General features: G+C 60.4%; 2 protein-coding genes across 3 annotated transcripts; one reads left to right on the top strand and one right to left on the bottom strand.

Moving 5' to 3' along the window:
- Positions 1 to 328: 328 nt before the first annotated feature.
- On the top strand, positions 329 to 1,181 carry SMIM29 (small integral membrane protein 29). The gene is made up of 4 exons (XM_080633114.1): positions 329 to 385; positions 559 to 732; positions 814 to 839; positions 915 to 1,181. The coding sequence occupies exons 2-4, from the start codon at positions 622 to 624 to the stop codon at positions 1,027 to 1,029; spliced, it is 252 nt and encodes an 83-aa protein (XP_080489240.1). The 5' UTR covers positions 329 to 385; positions 559 to 621; the 3' UTR covers positions 1,030 to 1,181.
- Positions 1,182 to 3,027: 1,846 nt separating this feature from the next.
- On the bottom strand, positions 3,028 to 5,387 carry HMGA1 (high mobility group AT-hook 1; the record flags this gene model as incomplete). 2 transcript variants are annotated; one of them, XM_080633054.1, is made up of 4 exons in its annotated part: positions 3,028 to 3,128; positions 3,961 to 4,011; positions 4,404 to 4,484; positions 5,286 to 5,387. In XM_080633054.1, the coding sequence occupies 4 exons, from the start codon at positions 5,385 to 5,387 to the stop codon at positions 3,072 to 3,074; spliced, it is 291 nt and encodes a 96-aa protein (XP_080489180.1). The 2 variants fall into 2 exon arrangements, with proteins under 2 accessions (XP_080489180.1, XP_080489179.1); XM_080633053.1 differs by having other exon boundaries at positions 3,072 to 3,125; positions 4,404 to 4,487.
- Between the last annotated feature and the right edge of the window lie 14,707 nt (positions 5,388 to 20,094).

Genomic DNA, 20,094 nt, shown 5'->3' with positions numbered 1-20,094 from the left:
CATCGTCCCTCTGTCCGTCCATCATCATCTGTGCGCCTACCCACCCCTCTGCCCCGATGCGCACCTCCCATCCCTTCATCCTGCATCCATCCGCTGCTTCCACCCCCCCAAGAGCCTTTTCCTTATTTTCCCCGTTCTGTTTTTTCCTTCTTCCCCCCCCCGTTTTCAATTTTCCCATTTTCCCCTTTTCTTTCCTCTTTTCCTCCCTCATTTTTCCCTTTCCCTCCTTCACGCCCCCCCCCCCCGGCCCGGTCTCTGCTGCCCCCTCCCGGCCGCGCTCTGCCACCGCCCCCACCCCGCGCCAAGGGCCCCGCCCGTTGCCCCGCCCCGCCCGTCACGCGCCGCCGCGTGGGTTCCGGGCGCGGGGGGTGCGCGGCGCGCGCAGGTGGGGCGGGGATGCGGGATGGGAGGGGGGGGGCCGAGGGTCGGGGCCGGGGGGGGGGGGGGGCTGAGGTCGTTGCGTGCCCGTCCCCGTCCCCCCCCCCCCATCGAGCGGGGCTCCTCGTGTCCCGGGGGTCGTTAGCGCCGGGCGCGCTGGGCGCTGACCGCCGCCCGCAGACGTCCCCCCCCCGTGGGGCCGGACACGGGTGTCCCGATGCGGGCAGGAGCCGGCGCTGGGCTATGAGCAACGCCACGGCCCCCACGGCCCCGGGCGCGGCGGGGGACTCGCTGGTGGGCTACGTCCTGGGCCCCTTCGTCCTCGTCACCCTCCTCGGAGCCGTCCTGGCCGCGGTGAGCGGGGTCGGGGCAGGGATGGAGGGGGTCCGGGGCAGCCGAGGCGCGGCCGGGGCCCGCTGACGCCTTTCCCCGCAGGTGATGTACATCCAGAAGAAGCGGAGGTGAGCGGCGGGGTGCGGGCTTACGGGGGGGGGCCCGTGGGACCGGACCCTGCTGAGCCGCCGCACCCCGGGCAGGTTCGACCGGTTGCGGCACCGCCTGCTGCCCATGTACAGCTACGACCCGGCCGAGGAGCTGCAGGAGTCGGAGCAGGAGCTGCTGGTGCAGGCGGAGGATGCCCGGGTGGGTTGAGCCGCTCCGGTGGTTCGGGGCTGCAGGGCTTGGGTTTGGCTGCGTGGGGCGTTTTCCAGCCGTGCCCATCTTTTACATGGGGAAGCAGCGTTCGGCAGCACCGCGGGTGTTTTGGGCCCGGGTGGGAGCCCCCGGTGCCAGCCTGCCCTGCGGAAGCGTCTCTGGGAGCTAAGCGAGGGGTTGGGCATCATCCAGATGGGAGACATGGGCTGTGGTGGCTCCTCCACCCATCCTGACATAGTCTGGGGTTGCTTTGCCCCTCTGGGTTGGGGCTGGGGCTGTCCCCCCCCATAGCACTGTGTGTTGCAGGTGATGCCTGGCTGGGAGGGGGCTGCGCCCCTCCGGCCCCTGCGCGGGGACTGGAAGGCCTGATCCTGCTGCAGAGCTGGGACCGAATCCTGACCACAGGAGCCAAGGGATGAATGTGTCCGCACCGGCACCGCTGCCTGTCGGGAAGGGCAGGATGCACCCGAAGTAGTGTGGCGCTGCCGGGAGTGATCCCAGGCCACGAGCACTGATGCTAACGGGTGATCTCCCACCTTGGCACCAAGTTCTGCTGATTTCTTTTGCTTGAACTGCCCCGCCAGCCCCTTAGAACGCCCTGAGCGGGGCGGCCGGGGCTGGTACCCGGTGCGGCAGCATCCGGATGCGGGCCTTTGCAGGGTGCGGGGGGCACGATGCCTGTGGGGCAGCAGTGCTGGAGCCAATAAAGGTGTTTCTCTGCACTTGGCCAGAGCCTCCTGCATAGGGCAGGGAGGGTTTCAGCAGGCCCCAGGCCAGCCTGGGGGTCAGCATCATGTCCCCACCATAGCAGCATCGTGGCTCGGTTTGGTTGCATAAAGGTGCTGAGCATGGGAGTTCTTGGAGGGGGGGCGGCAGGGTTTTGCCTGTTTCTGTTCCCATTGGCAGTTCCCATCCATCCCTACGGAGGATGGCACCATCAAGGTCCTATGGAGAAGGTTCCTTGCGGAGCATCAGTTTGTGCCTGTGTGCATGGACCAGGGCAGAGGCGTCAAACATCCATAAAACGTTTTATTCAAGTAACTGCAAAGAGGAACCCAAAAGGTCGTTAACAGTGAACCCAAAAGGAAAAGACCAAACCAACCAAACCCCGATTGTCCCTCACCGGGGCCGCCCGGCACCGATCTCCGGTCCCGCTGCAGCCGCTGTGCAGGGAGCGGTGCGGAGGGGAAGCATCCCACAGTCCCCATCCCGCCGCAGCCGCTGGCCCGGGGAGCAGCAGAACAAAACCTCGGCTGTAAAACCAGCAATTAATGAAAACAAACAAAAACCAACCCAAAAAACAAAGGGGAAAGGAAAAACCAAACCAAAAACACCCCCTGGCCCCAAGCGACACCCCCGAGAAAGGAACCATGGAGCCAGCAATGCCCCGGCAGCTGGCACAGCAGCAGCACGTGTGTGAGTGCAGAGAGGAACTTAAATATCCAGAGGTAGTTGTGAATGAAAGGAAAACAACCCCAAAACAAGTACTAAAAACCAACTCTGTTTATAGCAGAACCGATGGGGAAGGGGCTGCCCTGAGCTGGCCCCACTTGGGACCCTCGGGGATGGGTGCAAGGGGAGGTTTGCCTGGGGTAGCAGCAGGCCGGGGCTAAGGTCTGATCCATGCGAGGGTCTCGCCTTCGCTGACCCCCTCATCTCTTCCCTGCAGGGTCCCCGGGGCAAAGCCCAGCGCCCGCTTTGGATGGGTGAGATCACTGCACTGGGGGGGCAGCAAAGGCAGGGGGTCCCAGCCCCAGCTCTCTGCCAGGCACCCCGTTTGCCAGTGGGGCTGCCCCATAACCCAGCACTGGGGAGAGAGGGGAACTGGGGAGGGTGCCCCCCCCGGGCAGGGGGCTGTGGGGGCCACCCGGGTTGGGCCATTTTCCAGTGCTGCCGTTGTCTGAGGGTGAGGAGGGAGCAGAGGAGGGAGGAGGACAAAGCCAGGGCTGCGCCGTGGGTTTCTCCCCATCCCTGTCCCCCGGCCGCCGGGGACATGGGACCATCGATCAGGCAATGAGGTAGCGCCGGTTCCGGAGGTTTCACTGCTCCTCCTCGGATGACTCCTGGGAAATGTTCACCTCCTCTTCGTCCTGCTGCTGCGAGGCGAGGGAGCGCGGTCAGGGGGGGCCAGGGGCTGCAGGCACCCCCCACCATCCATGGAGGAAGGGCTCCCCAGCCACATCGCATCCCTTGCGCAAAGAGGGAGGCACCAGCATCCTCCTGGACCGGGGCTCCGGCCTTCGCTCCAGGTCTGACCATTGTGGGTTAAATCCCAGGTAAGAACCCCCCTGCGTGGGCTCAGTGCAAGGAGGGAGCCCCACATCCCGATGTGATGCTGCCTTGTCCCCAAGTGCCCCCGGGGTGGCCATGAGCATCTGCACGTGGTGCTGAGTCAGGGCGAGTGTGAGCATGAGTCAGCGCCGGCCCCGCTGCCTCCATGGAGCAGCAGCACAGGGCATGGGATGGGCTCGGTCCCACCCTGGGGGCCCCAAAACAGTCCCTGGTTCTGTGACACCGGGGCAGGAGACCCCAGGGTGCAACCTGGTCTCAGCTCCATTGCCTTCCACAAGGAATTAAAGTGGGAAAAGGGGCAAAATCTCACATGGGGCAGAGCCACATCACAGTGAGGATGCTCCTGGGTGTCCGAGTTGTCCATGGGGATGTGGCACAGGGCTGGGGACAACAGGATGTGCACGTGGGGAAGGGAGATGAAACCTGCTCTCAACTGTCTGGGTGGCACTTGTGGGTGCCTGCTACATCCCATGGGGCTGTAAACTAAGGGGGGGGGGGGGGTGAAATTAAGGGAGGAAAGCACAAAATTAGAGGTGACCAGAATGCACGGGGGGGGGGGGGGGGGGGGGCGCTGCTGTACACGCAAAGGGCCAGGCACCCTTCCAGCATGGAGGAGGAAGGGAAAACCCCACTCACCGACTTTTTGGGTCGTCCTCGAGGTTTTCTCCCTGGTGTGACTGCGGCTTTCTGAGCAAATTGGGGGCAAAAAGAGACGTTTTGGTCAAGCTGGGGCTGGTCCCTCATCCCCAGGATGCTGCTGGAGGAGGAGGGAGGATGCTGGTCCCCTTCCTCCCACCCAACGACTGCCAGATTCATCACCCCAATGGCACGTCCCGGCCCGCAGGCAGGACCCCTCCTATGACTCACGGGGTGGGCGCAGGATGTGAGTCGCCTGTTTTGCAAACAGGTTCCTTGCTGGTGTCCTCATCCTGACACGCACAGATCCTGCCCCCCCTCCCCTTCCCTGGGGGTCAGCGCCAACCCCCCCCCACACCCCCAGAGATAGATCAGCCGCAGATTGCTTGTAATTGAACTCAAAACGGAGCTTGGCCAGAGCATCCCCCATCCCCAGCACCTACCCTGCCTTTTGGGGTGGCCTTGTTTTTACTGCCCTTTGGCCGTCCGCGGGGTCTCTTGGGGGTCGGGGCCTCACTGGGCTCCTGCTGGAGGGAGAGCAGAGGGGGGTCACTACAGATGGGGGTCCCTGGGCATGGATGCGTGCCCTGAGTGGCTCCCAGTGCACCAGGATAAACTGGGATGCACCAGGATACCCTGGGATGCTCCAGGCTGGGAGTCCCATTCCCCGCGGCAGAGATGCTCTTGCATGTGGTACTGGGAGCACTGATTGCACTGGGATTGGCGCTCAGGCTGCTGCGTGTCCTTCACCCGGGCTCATACATGACCCATCCCACCTGGCATTAGCAGCGTGGCTTAGCCCATGGTCCCGGCTGGTTCCTCAGCCCCGGACCCCAGCTTGGTGCTGATGCTGCTGCCTGGCAAAGGGAACCTGCCAGTGAGGAAAACGTGCCCGAACCCCCCTGCCCCTGGGAGGGAACTGGAGGAGGAGTTGGCACTGCAAAGGCTCCAGCAGCATCTTATCCCTCTGAGCAGCTTTTGCTAATGGGGCTTTAATTAGCCTGTCTGCAAAGGCAGGTTCAGGCTGAGGTGGAGCAAGGGGAGGCCCCAAGCCCTTCCCTGGACAGGAGCAATGGGGTGTTATAGAGCTAAAGGGGTGTGAAGCCCCTTGGGAGGGTTCTGAGCAGCAGGAGGAGCTGCCCAAAGGGAGGTGGTGGGGGCTCATTGCAGGCATCCCCATCCCGGCCCGGGGGATGCTGCTTGGGGTGCAAGTAGGGGATGTTTCTCGCTGCCCTGTAACATGGGGGTGCCCGGCCCCGAGGGCACTGCTATGGGCAGAGCTGCCCATTGGGGTCCACCCACACCTCCCAGGGAACCCCATGTACCTGCGGCTTCTTCCTGGGCCGCCCCCGGCCCCTCTTCTCCGACACGTCCTTCTCCCCTTTGGAAGCCAGGGGCTGGCTGGATTTGGCACTGGATTCGCTCATGGTCCTTCCAGCAACAGCGGGGGAAGAAGGGGGGGGTCAGTGATGGTTTGGCCACGCTGGCCCATGCTGTTCCCTCCAGCCCTCACCCCAGAGCAGGCAGGCACTGGGAGCTCAGAGGGATGAGTGGAGCAGACGGAGCCTCCCATGGAGTTACGGCCATGCTCTGTCCCTGCTACCTCCCAGGTAAGGATGCTGGGCCCCCGGCAGCCACCTCCTGGTCCCTCTATCGGGATGCGGATGGCAGTGCGGGTATCAGCACAGACAGGAGGTGACAAGGACGAGGGTCCCCCCTCTAATAATGCCTCTTAGAATTATCATGCAGCTGAAATGAGCAGCTTCTACCTTATTCCATCCCTTCCCGGAGGCTCGCCTGCACCCTGCTGCTCTCTCTGCATGGACCAGCCCGTGGTGGAGAAACCAAAAGCATCACTAAAAGCTATGCCTAGAAGAGACCCCACCTGTAGTTTTGAACCCATTCAGCAGTACCACACGGGGGGGTGCAGGACTTCTGTGCCCCAGAAACACAGAGCACCGCGGGCAGCAAAGACCATCCCTCCTGCTGCGGCAAAACCACCCCAACGGCCCCCATGTCCCTCCAGCAAACAGGCCTTTGGTCCCTGCTGCGCATCCCATGGCATGGCACCTGCTGCATCAATCAGTGCCCCAGTGCTATGGCAGCTCTCAGGGTCCCCAGCAAGCATCTGGGGAGCAGCAGCTCGGCCCGTTCCTGCAGAGCCCGTTCGCTTTCCGGAACGGAGGAAAGCGGCTCCGGATTTAATGTGGAGTCTTTGAAATCCCAGACCTGCTGCTGACGCCGGCGACTCGGAACAAGGTGAATGGTGGCACAGGGCCTCTGGGCACCCCCATGGGGGTCTCAGGGCCCCACATGGCTCCCACAGCCCTGCTCTCCACATCCAGCCCCACTGCACCCCTACCTCACTCCTGCCCCCCAGCTGGGTTTAAGGACAAGGAACCCCCAAACCGGTCCGTTGTCCAAGGGACACTGAGCTTTCCCCTTCCCTGTGAATGTTCCAAAGGGCTGGATGCCTTTCCTTGCTCATAGGGAAATCCCACAGAGGGAAAGGCTCCATCTTCCCCCCTCCACTTCGACGCTTCCCCGGGGCCATAGCGAAAACCGGCTTTTCCAGAGCCGTGGGGCCAGATCCACACCCAGCTCCCAATGCAGGAGCCAGGAGGATGGGCTCCAGGCTGGAAGGGAGCAGGACTGCTACCACAGCCCTGGTTCTTAATGGTGATCCTGAGTGCAGGGCTCTCACTCCGCTCCTTGGCTGGGAGACTGCGGCCATGCAGAGGGGGCACCTGCTTGGGGGGTGATGTGATGATTCCCAATGGAAACAGCCCCATCTCACTGCCCATAAGCATGGGGCTTGGAGCTGCCTGGGAGAACAATCACAGCTTTGCTCTGGGATGGATGGAGCAACCCCCCTGAGCCACCTCTCCCCGGGGCTGCTCTGCATGCAAAGGCGGAGGCACTGTCCCTATCTCTGCCTACCCCTGCTTCTGAGCAACTGGTTTCAATCTGGGCAGCATTAGAGCAGCTGGGACAGCGCTACCGGAGAGAACAGGGCTGCGGGGGGCAGCCAGGGTGCTGAGCCCCGCCATCCCAGGGGATGCTGAGCCTCATGGGGATGGCTGGGGAGGGCACGGGTGGGATGTGCAGTGCCAGGAGCCAGGCTCAGACCTTCGAGGGTTGTTACAAACCACACGTCAGCTCCTGCTCCCCTCTGGAAGTGACTCACGAGTGCAAAACAACAACAACAGAGAGACAGAAACCACGCTGCCGTGTAAACACCCCGAAAGCATTACTCAGAGCAGCCCAGAGCCCTTCGAGGGGTCTCTCAGACAAAAAAAGAGAAGAATGGTTTAGATTTAGGGCAGAAAAACACTGTTTGAGCAGGGGCTGGGACGGGTTTGCCTCTTTTTAAGTCAATCTTTGTCAAAGGAAACACAGCTTCCGAGCTGTGCCGTAGCCTCTCCCGAAGCTGGAAACAGATGGGCCCAGTACAGCCCCCACCGCGCCGTGCTGGGACAGACACGGCCCCACGCAGCGGCTCCAGACGGGGATGCTGAGGGGACTCTTCCCACTGGGAATGGCCCCCGAGCCGGAGCCTGCTGCCACAGTTGGTGCTGGGGAAAGGATATGCACGTCCCATCCCTCTGCCACCTCCAAGCTGCCCCCATGGGCTCCAGGGCTGAAATCAGCCCCGGGGGCTGAGGGCTCCTTGCCGTGCTTCAGTAAAGGGGGATGAGGAGGAGGATGGAGCTGGGGGATGCTTCCCACTCCCACCCCAGCACCTTCCCAGCCAGCACCCGAGGGTGGCCCCAGCGCGGTAGCACCTGCCTGACCCTGGGTGCATCCCGAGCCTGCGGATGGTGCCGGACACAGCGCGGGAAGCAGTTCCAGCCCCGCTCATGTGCATCGAAGCCGTATGGGAGGGAGGGAAGGAGGGAGGGAGCAGCAGTGTTGCCATGGAGGAAAGGAAGCAGCTGAGAGAGAAACCTTTCCACGCAGGGAGGAATCAGTCGGAGAGGAGGGCAGGGGGCTGCCGGGCTCCTCGAGGCTGGGAGGGATAAATCTGTGCAGGGTTTGGAGGTGGAGGGGCTACATCTGCCTCTGGATTGATGGAGTTGGGAGGAGAAAAACTCCCCTCTCCATCCCTGTGGATGGGGAGCCACCGGACTCATTCCCCAGCCCCACGACAGGAGCTGGGCCATTCCCAGCAGCCACCTCTTACACAAGCATGGTTTGGGTTGCAAAAGAGCCAACCTGGTCCCTCGGAGCGATGCTCCTCGCTGCCCCTGGGCCTGCTCCTGCCTCCCCCAGCCCGCCCGCGCTGGCTTACGCAGCTCTGTGCAAATAACCCCATAAATCCCCCACTCCTGCTCCTGCCACCTACTCTTAGATTAAACAAACCAGCCCAGGAGAGGCAGGAGACAGGCGGTGGCTTAGATCTTAAAGGAAAAAAAGCAGAAATCTCTTCACGCCCAGGAAATCCAGCCCGATTGCAGCTGGAGAAGGATCCCGGCCGCACCTCCTGGCAGAGGGAGGACGGGAGAGGGAGGAGGGGAAGGAGTAGTGGAGCAGAAGTTGAAGAGCCTGTTCGGCAGGGGTGCGAGGGCTGGGAAGGGATGTGCGCGGCTCCTCATTAGACAAACCCTCCATGGGGCTGCTTTGAAGCCCCCTCAGGCCCGCTATTAAGGAAAGTCATCCCCCCCCCCTTCCTTCCTGGGCATGCATAATAAAAGGAAGTGATAAAAGAAAGGAAGGAGGGAGGTGGGGGAGAAAGAAAAGAGGCAGGAAGGGCACCATCACACGCTTTGTGAAGCCCCTGTCCTGCGGGGTATAATAAACCCCGGGTGGAGCCAGCCCTGGGTCACATTCCACGGCCCCCCCGCCCGGGGAGGGCTGGGTGCGGGGTGCGCGGCCCCAAGGTCCCGCAGCGTGGGCACCGTGCGGGGTGGGGGCGAGCCCCCAGCACCGCAACTTCGCACCGACCCGCGCGCGTCTCTGTGTGTGTTTGTCCGTGCGTGTCCCCTTGCGCTCGGCCCCTCGCACCGGCCCCACGCACGGTCCCGATCCCGCGCCACGCACCGGCCGCGGCCCCGCGCACCTTGCACGGCCCCGGCCCGCCCCGCACGGCCCCGCGCACGCTGCGAGCCCGGGCAGGGGCCGCGGCCGCGCATCACCGGCACCGCGCAAGTGGAGCCAAAGTACCGGAGCGCAGGGGACCCCCGTCCCCCCCCCCCCCCCGCCCCGCCAGGTGCATCGCACTATTAATACCGGTAATTAATAACAACAATAATAGCGAGAGGCATTGCGGAGCCGGGCCGCCGCACGCACACACGCGTCCTTGCACATACCAAGCAAACCGGGGGCGATCGTGCGCAGCATGCGGAAGGGGGGGAGCAGAACCCGGCTCTCCCCCTTCTCAACCACCCCCCGGCCCTCCCCGCACCCCCCGGAGCAGAAAGGAAAGAGGAAGGCCGGCACTCACAGTCAGCTTGATCCCGGAGCCGGGTGCTTGGGGTGGGTTTTTTGGGGGGCGGTTTCGTGTTTTTGGGGGTTATTTTTTTTGTCCTGGCGTGTCTGTGTTGTGAAGAGAATTAAACCCCCCCCCTCCCGGCGGCGGCGGCTGCTCGCAAATGCGGATCTGAAAGAAGGCAGAGAGAGAGGCTGCGACTCACACACGCATCCACGGCTCAGCCAGGCCCCCCTCTTATTTATATAAATAATAAAGGGGGGGGGGGAAATACTCCAGGAGGAAGGAAGCTGGATCAAAATCATTTGCAGGAACGAGGAAAAAAAAAGGAAAATAGGGAAAAGGGAGGGGGGGGCGGGAAGTGGGGAGAAAGGGGGGAAAAAAAAAAGGAGCGAGCTCCCAGCCTTACTGGAGGGGATCCAGCTGCTAAAAATAGCAAAATCACACTCGAAATTAAATAAGGGCAACCAGGCTAAGGGGAGCTTCCAGCCCTTGCGGAGCGGGGGGAGGAGGAGCCCGGCTGCATCACGGCCGGGGGCGGGCGGCGGCGGGGCCGGGACCGATAGGTCCGTTCAAAGGGCTGCGGCGGGCGGGCGGCGGCTGCTCCCCCGCCCCGAGCCCCGGGGCCGGCGGAGGGTCCCCCTGGGGGGATGGAGGCAGCGCGCGTGGCGGATGGAGGATAAACCCCCCCCCTCAGCCGGGGATGCTCTTGGCGGGGCCGTGCGGGGGGCGCGGGTACCCCTCGGTGCTGAACGCCCCCGGCAGAGCGGACAGCGCTGGTTGGGGCTGAGGGAGGGGATTCGGGATCTCCGTGGGGCTGTGCCACCCACCGGCTCCATCACCCATAGGCAAAGCATGATGCTCTTCCCTTTTGCTGCACCCCTGCCGGGTTAAGCCCCATGCACACACACCCCAAAAAAGCCTCTGGTCCCCATCTGTAGGCACAGGGATGTAGGCATCCCTGGGGCCTCCCAGGCCCGGATGGGTGTTGTTGTGGTATTTAGTGTATTTTTGTACTGTAGCACCATGGGAGGCTGGTGTGGAAGTGCTGCCCGCTGAGCACCGGGGGGGTTTAGGAGCTGGTGAGCAGCCCAGGGGCTCTCCCTGGGGTTCAAGCAGACGGTGAGGTTGGTCTGGAGTGAAAGAGCTTTATTCTGAATTCCTGTGATCTGGTTTGGAAGCGGTTTAGGTCGGTCTGGAACAGGAGCTGGGGTCAGCTCACCAGGTAAGTACCCTGAAACCCCATTGTGTCAGGGGCAAGGTTTTCCAAAGCATGGCAGGCATTGGGGATCTCATGGGGAATTTCTTGGTGGATGCAAGGAAATCCAGATCTCCTCTCGGTGTCGGGACTTCCCCCAGACTCCTGCAGAAACTCCAGTCACAAATGTAATGGAAACTCCAATTTAGGTGCTTTTGACTCTCCTGACACGAAACTGGATTTAGGAGCTGAACTTTAAACTGCCTGAAGCTGGATTTGGGTTTCAGGCAAGTTTTTATTAATGAAAAGAAAAAACACCTTTAAAAATGTGAAACTGGGGAGCATCAGTACCTGCATGTGCAAAACTGCTTCAGCCAGGAAGGTTTGTGGTGCGAAAAGGAGCAGATCAACAGAGCCAGGCTCGTGGCACTGGTTTTGCTCATTTTCACTTGGATTTTTCAAATCCCCTGCAAATTCCCCTGCCCAAAGCACAATCAAGGCACTGTCCCCTCGGGATGATTAAAAAATGAAAGCCAAGAAGAGGGGAAAACCACCCTGTGAGAGCCTGACCTGTTTACAAACGCCTGTACAAAGAGCTGGCATCGCCCTGCTTGCACTGGAGCTGAGCCTGGCTCTGGGTCCCCCGCTTGGGAATGGTGATGGATCTCCTTCACCTGAGTGCCTTGCATCTGGACAGGGTGGGGTGTGCAGACCCTGAGTATCTCTTTGACCCACGTCGGTGTTCCCCTGCATCTGGAGGTGCCAGGGTACCCTCTGTCAGCAGCAACCACAGCCCTGCCCATGGCCACTCTTGGGCTTCTCCCCTTTGCTGTGGGCCTGGCAAGGAATTTGGTTTCTGTCCCTGGCAGAGGCTCGTTGTTATTAATATCCCTCGTTATTTATTCTGCAGCAGCAGTGAATGGCTGTAACCAGAGAGCTGCGAACAACCTGGGCTGCTCCTTCTTGCTTTAATCCCTGAGACTTTGGGCAATTCCCTGCTCAGTGAGGCCATGCCAGAACCCCCCAGGCTGGGTTCACCTGTGGGGTGACCACTTGGTCTTTAAAGCAAAACAGTGCTGCAGTGGTCCCTCGAAACTAAAGAGTGGTGCTGAGATGCTTCCAGCAGCTGTGAGCAGTGTTCCGACGGGAAACCTGCACACAACTGCGCGTGAGGAGGGGAAATAGGGAAAATAAACGGGGATTTGGGGAAATGGGATTGATTTGGTGCTCAGGGCTTGTTTGCCAGGCCAGGAGGGCCCAGGGGATTTTGGAAAGAGCCTGGCAATGCACGGCAGTGAGGTCTGCACCCGCGGGAAGGGGGCTCAGGGCAGCATCCCCTGTGTTAAACAAGAAGGAATCCCTGTGCGATGCCTATGCAGCGAGGTGAGGAGCAGAGCGCTGCAGGGCACTGGGATTCCAGCAGATCCCAGTGCTGGGCCCAGGGCTTCAGGCCGGGAAGATCATTTTCACTTTTGTTTTTGCAGTTTTCTTGAGTTAAAGCCTGCGCCCGGTGCGGGTTCAGGGTGAGATCCGAAAGTGACAACGTCTGGAAGCAGGGAAACAAGAAGTGATTTGTTCCCCCCTCTTCCATGGCGGCTGAGCCCAATGCAGGGGTTGTCCCTGGTGGGGGTGCTTGTGGGGCCGGCTGTGGCAGGAGGGAGGACAGGGATGGGGCCTTTGTTTCCCCTCCCGGCTTTGTTTCCCGCTGGCCCCATTGATGAAGTCCCATGTGGCCAAACAGCCCCAGACCCACCCCGAAACTGTCCTTTTAACTTGATTAAACAGCTCCTTCCTTCTCCCCCACTGAGTAGATTTAACACTCACCAGAGCAGTGTTTTCCCGTAGCCCTATTCCGGGGGCAAATTCCTAAATCACCTGATAATTATAGGCTTAATGCTGGTGCTTTCAAGAGTGCGAGCCCTGAGTTTGTGGGAGGTGGTGATGCCGGATGGGGGGTGCACGTGTGAATTAGCGGGTATCCCTATTCCTCTTTTGTGTTTCAGGCCTGGAAGGAGATCTGATGGGGAAGCGGGTGCCCAGTGCTTGGGAAAAGCTGCACCTCTGCCAGATCCCCAGGAAAAGAAGGTGCTTGAAATCATTCCCTGCTGCTTCAGTTCAGCAGGGCTCTGCAATACTGCAGGCACTGATTGACTCCCCTCGTGGGGGACCAGAGGGTGGCCCTAGGGAGGGGGACACCTCATCCTGCTCTGCCACTGAGCCCTGCAAAGCTGCGTTTAGGATTTAGGTGCCTAATTCCTGCTGATGTCCCTGGAAAAGGGGAAACTGGATCCTCTAAGGCAGCTCTGGAAACAATCTCAGCCCAGGCTGTTGGATAACTGCTGCGGGCTAATGAAGAGCGGGGTGTGTTTGCCACCTCCAGAGCCCTCCTGAACAACAGTTCATTAATCCGGTAGCTCTATTGTTACCCTCACTGCACTGATGGGGAAACATCAGTGATGCCGCTGAAGTGGCTCAGAGGTGGGGTGACTTGCTGGAGAACATGTTTCACCATGGTCAGTTCTGGTGCTCAGGCTGCACTGGGTTCCTCTTAGATGCCTTTACCCTGCATTGCTGTGATTTTGCTGGCCGGGGAGGTTTCATTCTGCGCTTGGAGCATCCCCCTGCACTGCTCCGGTCCAGGCTGCATCATGGGGACCATTTGTTGGGGATGCTCCTGCTGCACAAGCCGCAGGCAGGACCCAGCACACTCTGAAGCTGAGTTTTCTCATTTCCAGCACCCTTGGGTTGATGCAGGCAGGGCAGCACGTATTTGGCTCCTCTGTATAGAGAAGCCCCTCTCCCTGCAGCCCCTTGGGCGTTCCTGGTGTCTCTGAGGAGGGGACACAGCTTCAGATCAGGGGCAGGAGGATGGTGGCAAGGTCTGACCCCGGCCTGAGCTTACTGCTTCAGTCTTGTCTGTCTCTTCCAGCACAGGAGTTGGCTGAGCTTGGCATGGCCAGAGTCAATGTTCATGGCACTATGGGACCCAGTGTCCTCCAGTCACTGCTGGAATGACTGGAGACCCCCCCACGTTTCCACCCAGTTCTGCTTTTTCTCTATAAGGTGAGTGGTGGCTGCACAAGCAAGAAAGCTCTGCAGATGGGTCCATGGTTAATTAACTGCCTTCATTAGTTCTTGCCCAGTGCAATAGGGTGAGCGTTGAGTTTGCCACATTCCATGTTTCTTAAGGCACTGCAGGGCTGAACTCCTCCTCCTGGGATGACATCTCCAGTGTGGAGCATCCTGAGACCCCAGGTCTTGGAAAGGGCTTTCCTGAGGTTTGCCACATCCTGAAGAGCTTCCGACACACAGGAACAAATACTCTTCCTCCAAGAAGCAGAAGGACTTGAGTTGCTCTGTGGAGGAGAGGCGGCAGTGAAGCCAGGCACGCAGGACCCATCCTTCCTCCCATCACTGTTATCTCAGAGCTTGCGTGCAAATCCCTGCTGAAATATTTATTACTGGCCACAATCAATGATTAAGCACCAGGAAAAGACGTTGCTGGCAGCCTCTTTGCTTGCTTCCAGAGTGGGAAGGGGCCGAGGCATGCAGGTTGCTGAGCGCCTGCCCCCCATCTATACCCAGGGGGGACTGGGTGTTGGGGAGAAGGGCTGCTGGAGGTGTACATGGGTCTCTATGGTGCAAAGTTGGAGGGGAAGAAAGTGAAGATTACGCCTTATGCCTGTCTCAACCCTCCAGCATTGAGGGGCCCGGCTGACCAAGAGCATGGGTGCCCTTTGTGCCTGGAGAGAAATGGCCAAATCTGCCTGGACCAAGCCAAACACATCGGGTGCTGCCTTGTTTTGAAAGCTCTGCCGGGAAGTCACCCCTGGGACAGCTTGGCCGCCTTGGGCGAGAGTCACAAGGCTCGTCCCGGTGCTGCCAGGCGCTCGTGGCACATTCCCTCCCTCCTGACCCTCTGGATGTGGCATTTTGTGTTTGTGATGGGGAGGCGTTGGGGGCCACATTCCCTGCCTCCGGGAGCTGCGGATTTAGGGAAGAGCTTGTCCACTTGGCCACAGGTCCAGCCATGCCGTGGGAACCAGAGGTGAAGCCATCCCTATGGGCACAACGTCCTCCATAGGAGGACAGAGGCTGGGGCAGGCGCAAGGCACCCTGAGTGACCACCAACCTATCCCTGTCTCATCCTTCCTCTTGTTCACAGTCCCTAAAACCCCTGGCTTCAGGGGTGTTCAGCTGCTGCTGCCTTCCATACTGTGGGGCTTGGGCTTCAGACCCCCTTGATCCCAGAACCAGGTCTAATTCCCCCTCCTCCTTTAACAAAAAATTGGGATTTGCTTGCTTTTAATCTCCTGCCTGCAGGAGCTGAACCTGGATGTGCTCGCTGCCCCAGCTTGGTGCTGCCCAGGCCTCCAACTTGCATAACTTCATGTATGTAAATACAGACATAAACCTAATGTGCAGCTCAGGGAGTGCTGGTGCAGGGTGAGCCGGATGAGCCGGTGGGGCTGGAAAGCAGCTCTGGCTCAGGTGGGGACGATGCTGCCATGCCTGGGCAGCCCCCCCTTGCCTGCACGCCCTGACCTGCTGCTGCCCGTGGGGACATGTCCCTGCCTGTGCACCCGCTTGGTTCGGCAGGGGCTGCATCACCAGCCTGAGCCCAGTGAGTGCCTCTCCCATCCCCTGCCATGGCGAGGATGCGCTTTGCGTGCTGCTGCCCAAAGAGAAGGGGTCCACGGGGGAGGCTGCTTTGGCTCAGGCACCCCGAAGTGGAGCGTCCCATTGGTTTTGGGGGGCTGCTCGGTGTCCCACAGAAGGGTGCCCCATGCTCCTGGGCCACCGGCTGTGCCACCTCCTGGGGTGGGCTGCTGGGAGCTGGGATGCTGCAGCCACACTGCCGTGCACAATGGCCTTTTGTCTGCGGGGCTGCCCCAGGAGCATCCCGACATCCCACTTTTCCAGTAACATGAAACCTCCTCGGGGCTGCCTCCAGGAGCACAAAGACTGGGGCTCTGCTGGAGGGCCGCTGCCGGCACCGATAGAAAGGGGTGGCATAAATCAGGGCACCACCAGGAACGGAGCCGTGTGCCAATCCCTGTGTCCATGGATGCGGCCAGCCCATGCTGGGGATCCGGCACCTTCTTCACCGCGGGGCTCCTCCTCTTTAGCTTTAGCCCCACCATTGCTCTCAGGGGCACCCAGGGCACACGCCAGAGAGTGAGGGAATACTTGTGGGTGCCCCCTGGAGCCCCTTTTCCCTCTGCAGCTCTCACCCAGCCTGCCATGTGCTGGGGCTAACAAAGAGGGGTAAGAAGAGAGGTTCCAGGCAGGAACCTCTGTAAATCATTAACGGGGGACGTGGTGGAGGAGAATGCAACGGGGCCCTTACTTGAAAACTTGGGTCTGACTCACACGGGGTCTGATTTCTTTTTAAATCAAGGCATTTTACTATGAGTGGCACATCAAAACTGAGCAGGGCAGCAGAGGGACTGGTGGTGGCCGCAGCATCCCAGCGGGGCAGCAGGGGCAGCGTGGAGGGAGGCGTTGCAAGGGACGGAGGGCACATGGTGCAAGCAGTTGGGGGATGCACTATGTACTTGTGGTACAGGGGGATATAGGACACGGTGCAAGGGACAGGGGACATGTATTTCCTGCCCTTCCCAGTCCAGGACTCTACCCCCTGGCGTCTCTGCAGGACCCGTGTGATGAGCCCTCCACCTCCCTGGGCAGCCGGCAGCTCCACTGCCCTATGTGCGAAGTCCATCCATCCCAAGCTGTTCCCAGTGAGCACCAGCTTTGTGCAGGGACATGACCTGAGCTCATCCTCCCACCCAGGGCAGCTCCACAGGGAACACTCCTCATTCGCATCTCTTGGTACCTCTGGCACCCCGTGTCGTGTCCATATTTCCCTTTGGAGGGGTGCTCCTGGCAGTGCCCCCCATGCGGGTGTACGGACACAGGCACCGTGTTCTTGTTTGCAACGGGCTGCGCTTGTTGCCGGTAACCCCGAGTGCACTGTGGCAAAGGGGATGTGCGGAGAGGCTGCTCCTTGTCGGGGCTCCAAGAAAACACTTTTCCCAGCCAAATTCTTTGACACTTTCCCTTTTACTCAGCTCCGGTTGGAAAAGCATCGAGGACCGAGGGACTTCCCTCCGTCGCGGTGACTCAGGTACTGGTCACGGGTGACTCAGCCGCTGGCGGTGTCCCCAGCTCCGGGGGTGACCACAGAGGCAGGGACCGGAGGTTGGGGGGGAACATGGAGGTGGCGGGGACAAGCGGGCTGCGGTGTGACGGAGGGAGCCGGGGCAGCCCCGCTCTCTGCTGCGGATGCCGTGACCCGCGTCCCCCTCCGCGGGCCGGGGGGGGGTTAACAACCGCCTTTGATGGGGCGGGCGACGGCAAGCGCGGCTGCGGCATCGCGGTCCCCTGCTGCCACCTAACGGGGAGCGGCCTCCTGCAGCAGGGCGGGCATGGGGGGGGGAGGCAAAGCCCTTTCCCCGCGGCCGTGCTCCCCCGTTGGGTGCGGAGCCCCCCGGGCTGTGTTTGATCGCCCACGAACCAAAGGGAGCATCCTCCTGGAGCGGTGGGGTTGAGGGGGGACCTGTGAGGCACACGAGGGGCTGGAGAGGCACAGGGGTGTCCTGGTGCTCATCCCAACCCTCCAGTGGGTCAGCTGCACCCAGCGTGGGGCTGGAGCTGCGGGAGCGCTGGATTGAGCCCAGCTGGGAGCCCACGAGGTGTGCAGTGGGGCTGGTCCCTGCTCCTCAAAAGCAGAGTGGGCAGGAGCCGGCCCTGGGTAGTCTCTGTGCTGCACCCTGTGCTGCTGGGATTTGTGCCCTCCTCCTGCCCGCAGGCATGGTGGGTCTTAGCCTCCTTCTCTGAGGCACAGGCTGGTTCTGGGGTGGGCTTGGGGATGAGATAACGCTGGCCAGGACTCAAACTGTCCCTGCTTCTCCCAGCCTGCATATGGCAGTCCCCATAGGGGCTTGCTTGGTCCCCTGAGGACAGGACGGATGGACAGGGGATGCTGGTGGCCTGGCTTCAGGACTTAGCTCTTCACAAACTGCTTGCTTTGTCTCCCAGGGACCGCAGCGGCAGCATGTTTGTCCCTAGCCCGGGAGAGCCCTGCTCTGTGTCTGTCCTGTCCCTGGGGAGGATGTGATATCCAGCCTGGCCAGAGGATTAGGGCTGTAATGGGCTGAGTGGTCACTGGTCGTTCCCAGCTCCGGTTACATGGTGCCTGGCCTGAGTGCTGCCCGGCGATGCTGCGGGTCAGCTTTCAAATGACATGGACATGCTGGAAGAGGAGCAGAGCATGGAGGGAGGGGGTGAGGGGCTAGGGGGGCTCCACAAGGCTGGAAGCCACCATGGGGCTGAGCATCGTACCCCTCTGCCCCCAAACCTGCAGCGGGAGGGCTACTGTGACCTCTGCCTGTTCCCATATGGTGCCTGCTGCCTTCATGGCTTCCTTGCAGTGGGGACGAGGCTTCTCGTGTGCTCCGGTCTCTTCCATCCATCACTAGAACAGCTCGGTGGGAGTTTGTGAGGCTGTCACCTGCCTTCCCAGCCAGCTCCGGGGCCTGATTAATTGCTCTCTTAGCAACGGCTGCTTTATGTAGGTGCTGGAGCTGGGGAGGTGCGTGTGCATCTCTGTGGAGCATCACGACGGCGGCGGCTGGGGAGCGGCTTGGAGTGACTCGGAGCAGTGTTCCCATTCCCAGTGAGAGGGCCCAGGGTCCCTGTGTAGGGAGAACACCCCTAAACCAGGCCAGCACCCAATCATCACCACTGAATAGAAGCATGTATTTAATGGGTGCCCGCTCCACAGCAAGCTTGGGGAGACTGCTTGGGATGCATTGGCTGGAGAGGGTTTTTTTTCCTGAAGGTTTAGGGGAAGGTGCTGAGGACATGATTTGTGTGGCACCATCTGAAATGAGAGCGGTGGGAGTTGAGTTGTGCTCATGCTGTGCAACACCCTTTGCATGTGGGGCAGGAGAGGGCAGTCCTCACCATAGCCGAGTGTGAAGGGGGAGTCAGGACAGTGAATTGCCCCAAATGCCTTTCTCCCTTTCCCTCCTGTCCTGAAGGGAGCCCAGCAGGGCTGGATCCATCACGCCGCATGGCTGCAGTGAGGACGGCGGCCACAGGAAGGCACTGGAAGCCTGGAGATGCGAGATGCTGAATCGAAATGTGGGACCCCAGTGCTGGTGTGGGCTGGGGTATGCGGGAGGCTGGGGACCCCGGGGGCTGGCTCTGCTCTTTTGGGACCCCTTAATCGCTGCTCCCGTTAGATCCTTGCACAGTACAAACCATTCCACCGTGCTGAGCCCCATGAAAACCCCATCCCTTGCTCTGGGTGCTCTCTTGTCTCCTCCCCAGTACCAAGCCCCCTTGGAGCTGAGGAATGCACCTGCCTTTGTCACCCCTTGTCCCAGGGGATGGGGGCTTTGTTGGACCTCACCTTGCTATCGCCAGTGCATCCCCTCACTGGGATGCAGGGAGCTGTGCTGCCCTGGCATGGTGAGGTTTGGCTGCTGCAGGCAGGTTGGTGGTAAAAGTTTGTTGGATTTGGGTGATGTTTTAGGTGCTTTGCCTGCTTATTTTTAACTGGCTCATGGTGCAGGAGCTGGGACATCTGGGCCATGCTTTATTACAGCACAGGTTGCATTGGGCAAGATGCGAGTGATTAAATGCTGCTTCTTGGCCAGCCAGTCCCTGAGGAGTGGTTAAAGGAACCCCCTGTCACTATGCTGGGGGCTCTGCTTCAGTGTGGGTGTCCCCATGTGCCAGTGACCGGAGAGGTGTCCGCAGCCCCACTTGCCCCAGGGGTTTGGTGCCTGGTGGCTGCTGGTGGCAAAGAGAAAAAGCAAGCAAAAGTAATGCTGCCAATGAAGGGTTTGAATATTGAGCAGGCAAACGGGGCCAGGGCCCTCTGCTGAGCTCTGCAAATGGAATGAAATATGAAGGAGCTCTTCATTAACTGTCCAGCATCCAAACTGTGAAGCAGGAAGGGGGTTTGGTAAGGTGTGTATTTACAGGCATGTTTGTACTTACAGGCACATTCAGCTGCATGTAGGAGTGTGAGAGGAGATGGATGTGACTGGGATGGAACTGGATTGGATCTGGGGTGATGCTGGGGGAGTCGGTCCCTTCTGGGGTGGCTTTGCTGATGCAAAATGATGCATCCATGAGCATGGGGAATCTCTTCGGATGCAATTTTATGGTGTAAGGTCCATCCCACCTCTTCCCAAGCCCTTTAATGCCTCTTTCAAAAGCCTCTTTCTTGCATGGGGGACACGTGCTGATAGGCCTCTTCCTAGTGCAGCCCCTCTTATTGCAGCATCCAGTCGATGAGGAACATAATTACTCCTGCAAAGGCAAATCCGTGCCAGCCCCGGCTGCTTGGTCGCACTCCAAGGAAGGCAGTGTTTCCTTGCAAAGTATGAGCCCATGAATATTTTATGCCCAAGGAAGATATTTCTTTCAGGAGGTTGTTGCATGAATTATGGAAAAGTTGGGAGGAGAAGACGGGTGTTGTTGTGATGGG

This window comes from Psittacula echo, assembly GCF_963264785.1.
Source record: "Psittacula echo genome assembly, chromosome: 22".
NCBI classification, from domain to species: domain Eukaryota; kingdom Metazoa; phylum Chordata; class Aves; order Psittaciformes; family Psittacidae; genus Psittacula; species Psittacula echo.
Note: the sequence above shows the minus strand (reverse complement) of the source record. Positions and strands in the feature narration are given on the sequence as shown.

Bases quoted from the DNA above. Each gene is read 5' to 3' on its own strand.
- SMIM29 (XM_080633114.1), top strand. From the start codon at position 622: ATGAGCAACGCCACGGCCCCCACGGCCCCGGGCGCGGCGGGGGACTCG. The intron at 733-813 runs GTGAGCGGGGTC...CTTTCCCCGCAG, and splicing joins TCGGAGCCGTCCTGGCCGCG to GTGATGTACATCCAGAAGAA. The intron at 840-914 runs GTGAGCGGCGGG...CACCCCGGGCAG, and splicing joins TACATCCAGAAGAAGCGGAG to GTTCGACCGGTTGCGGCACC.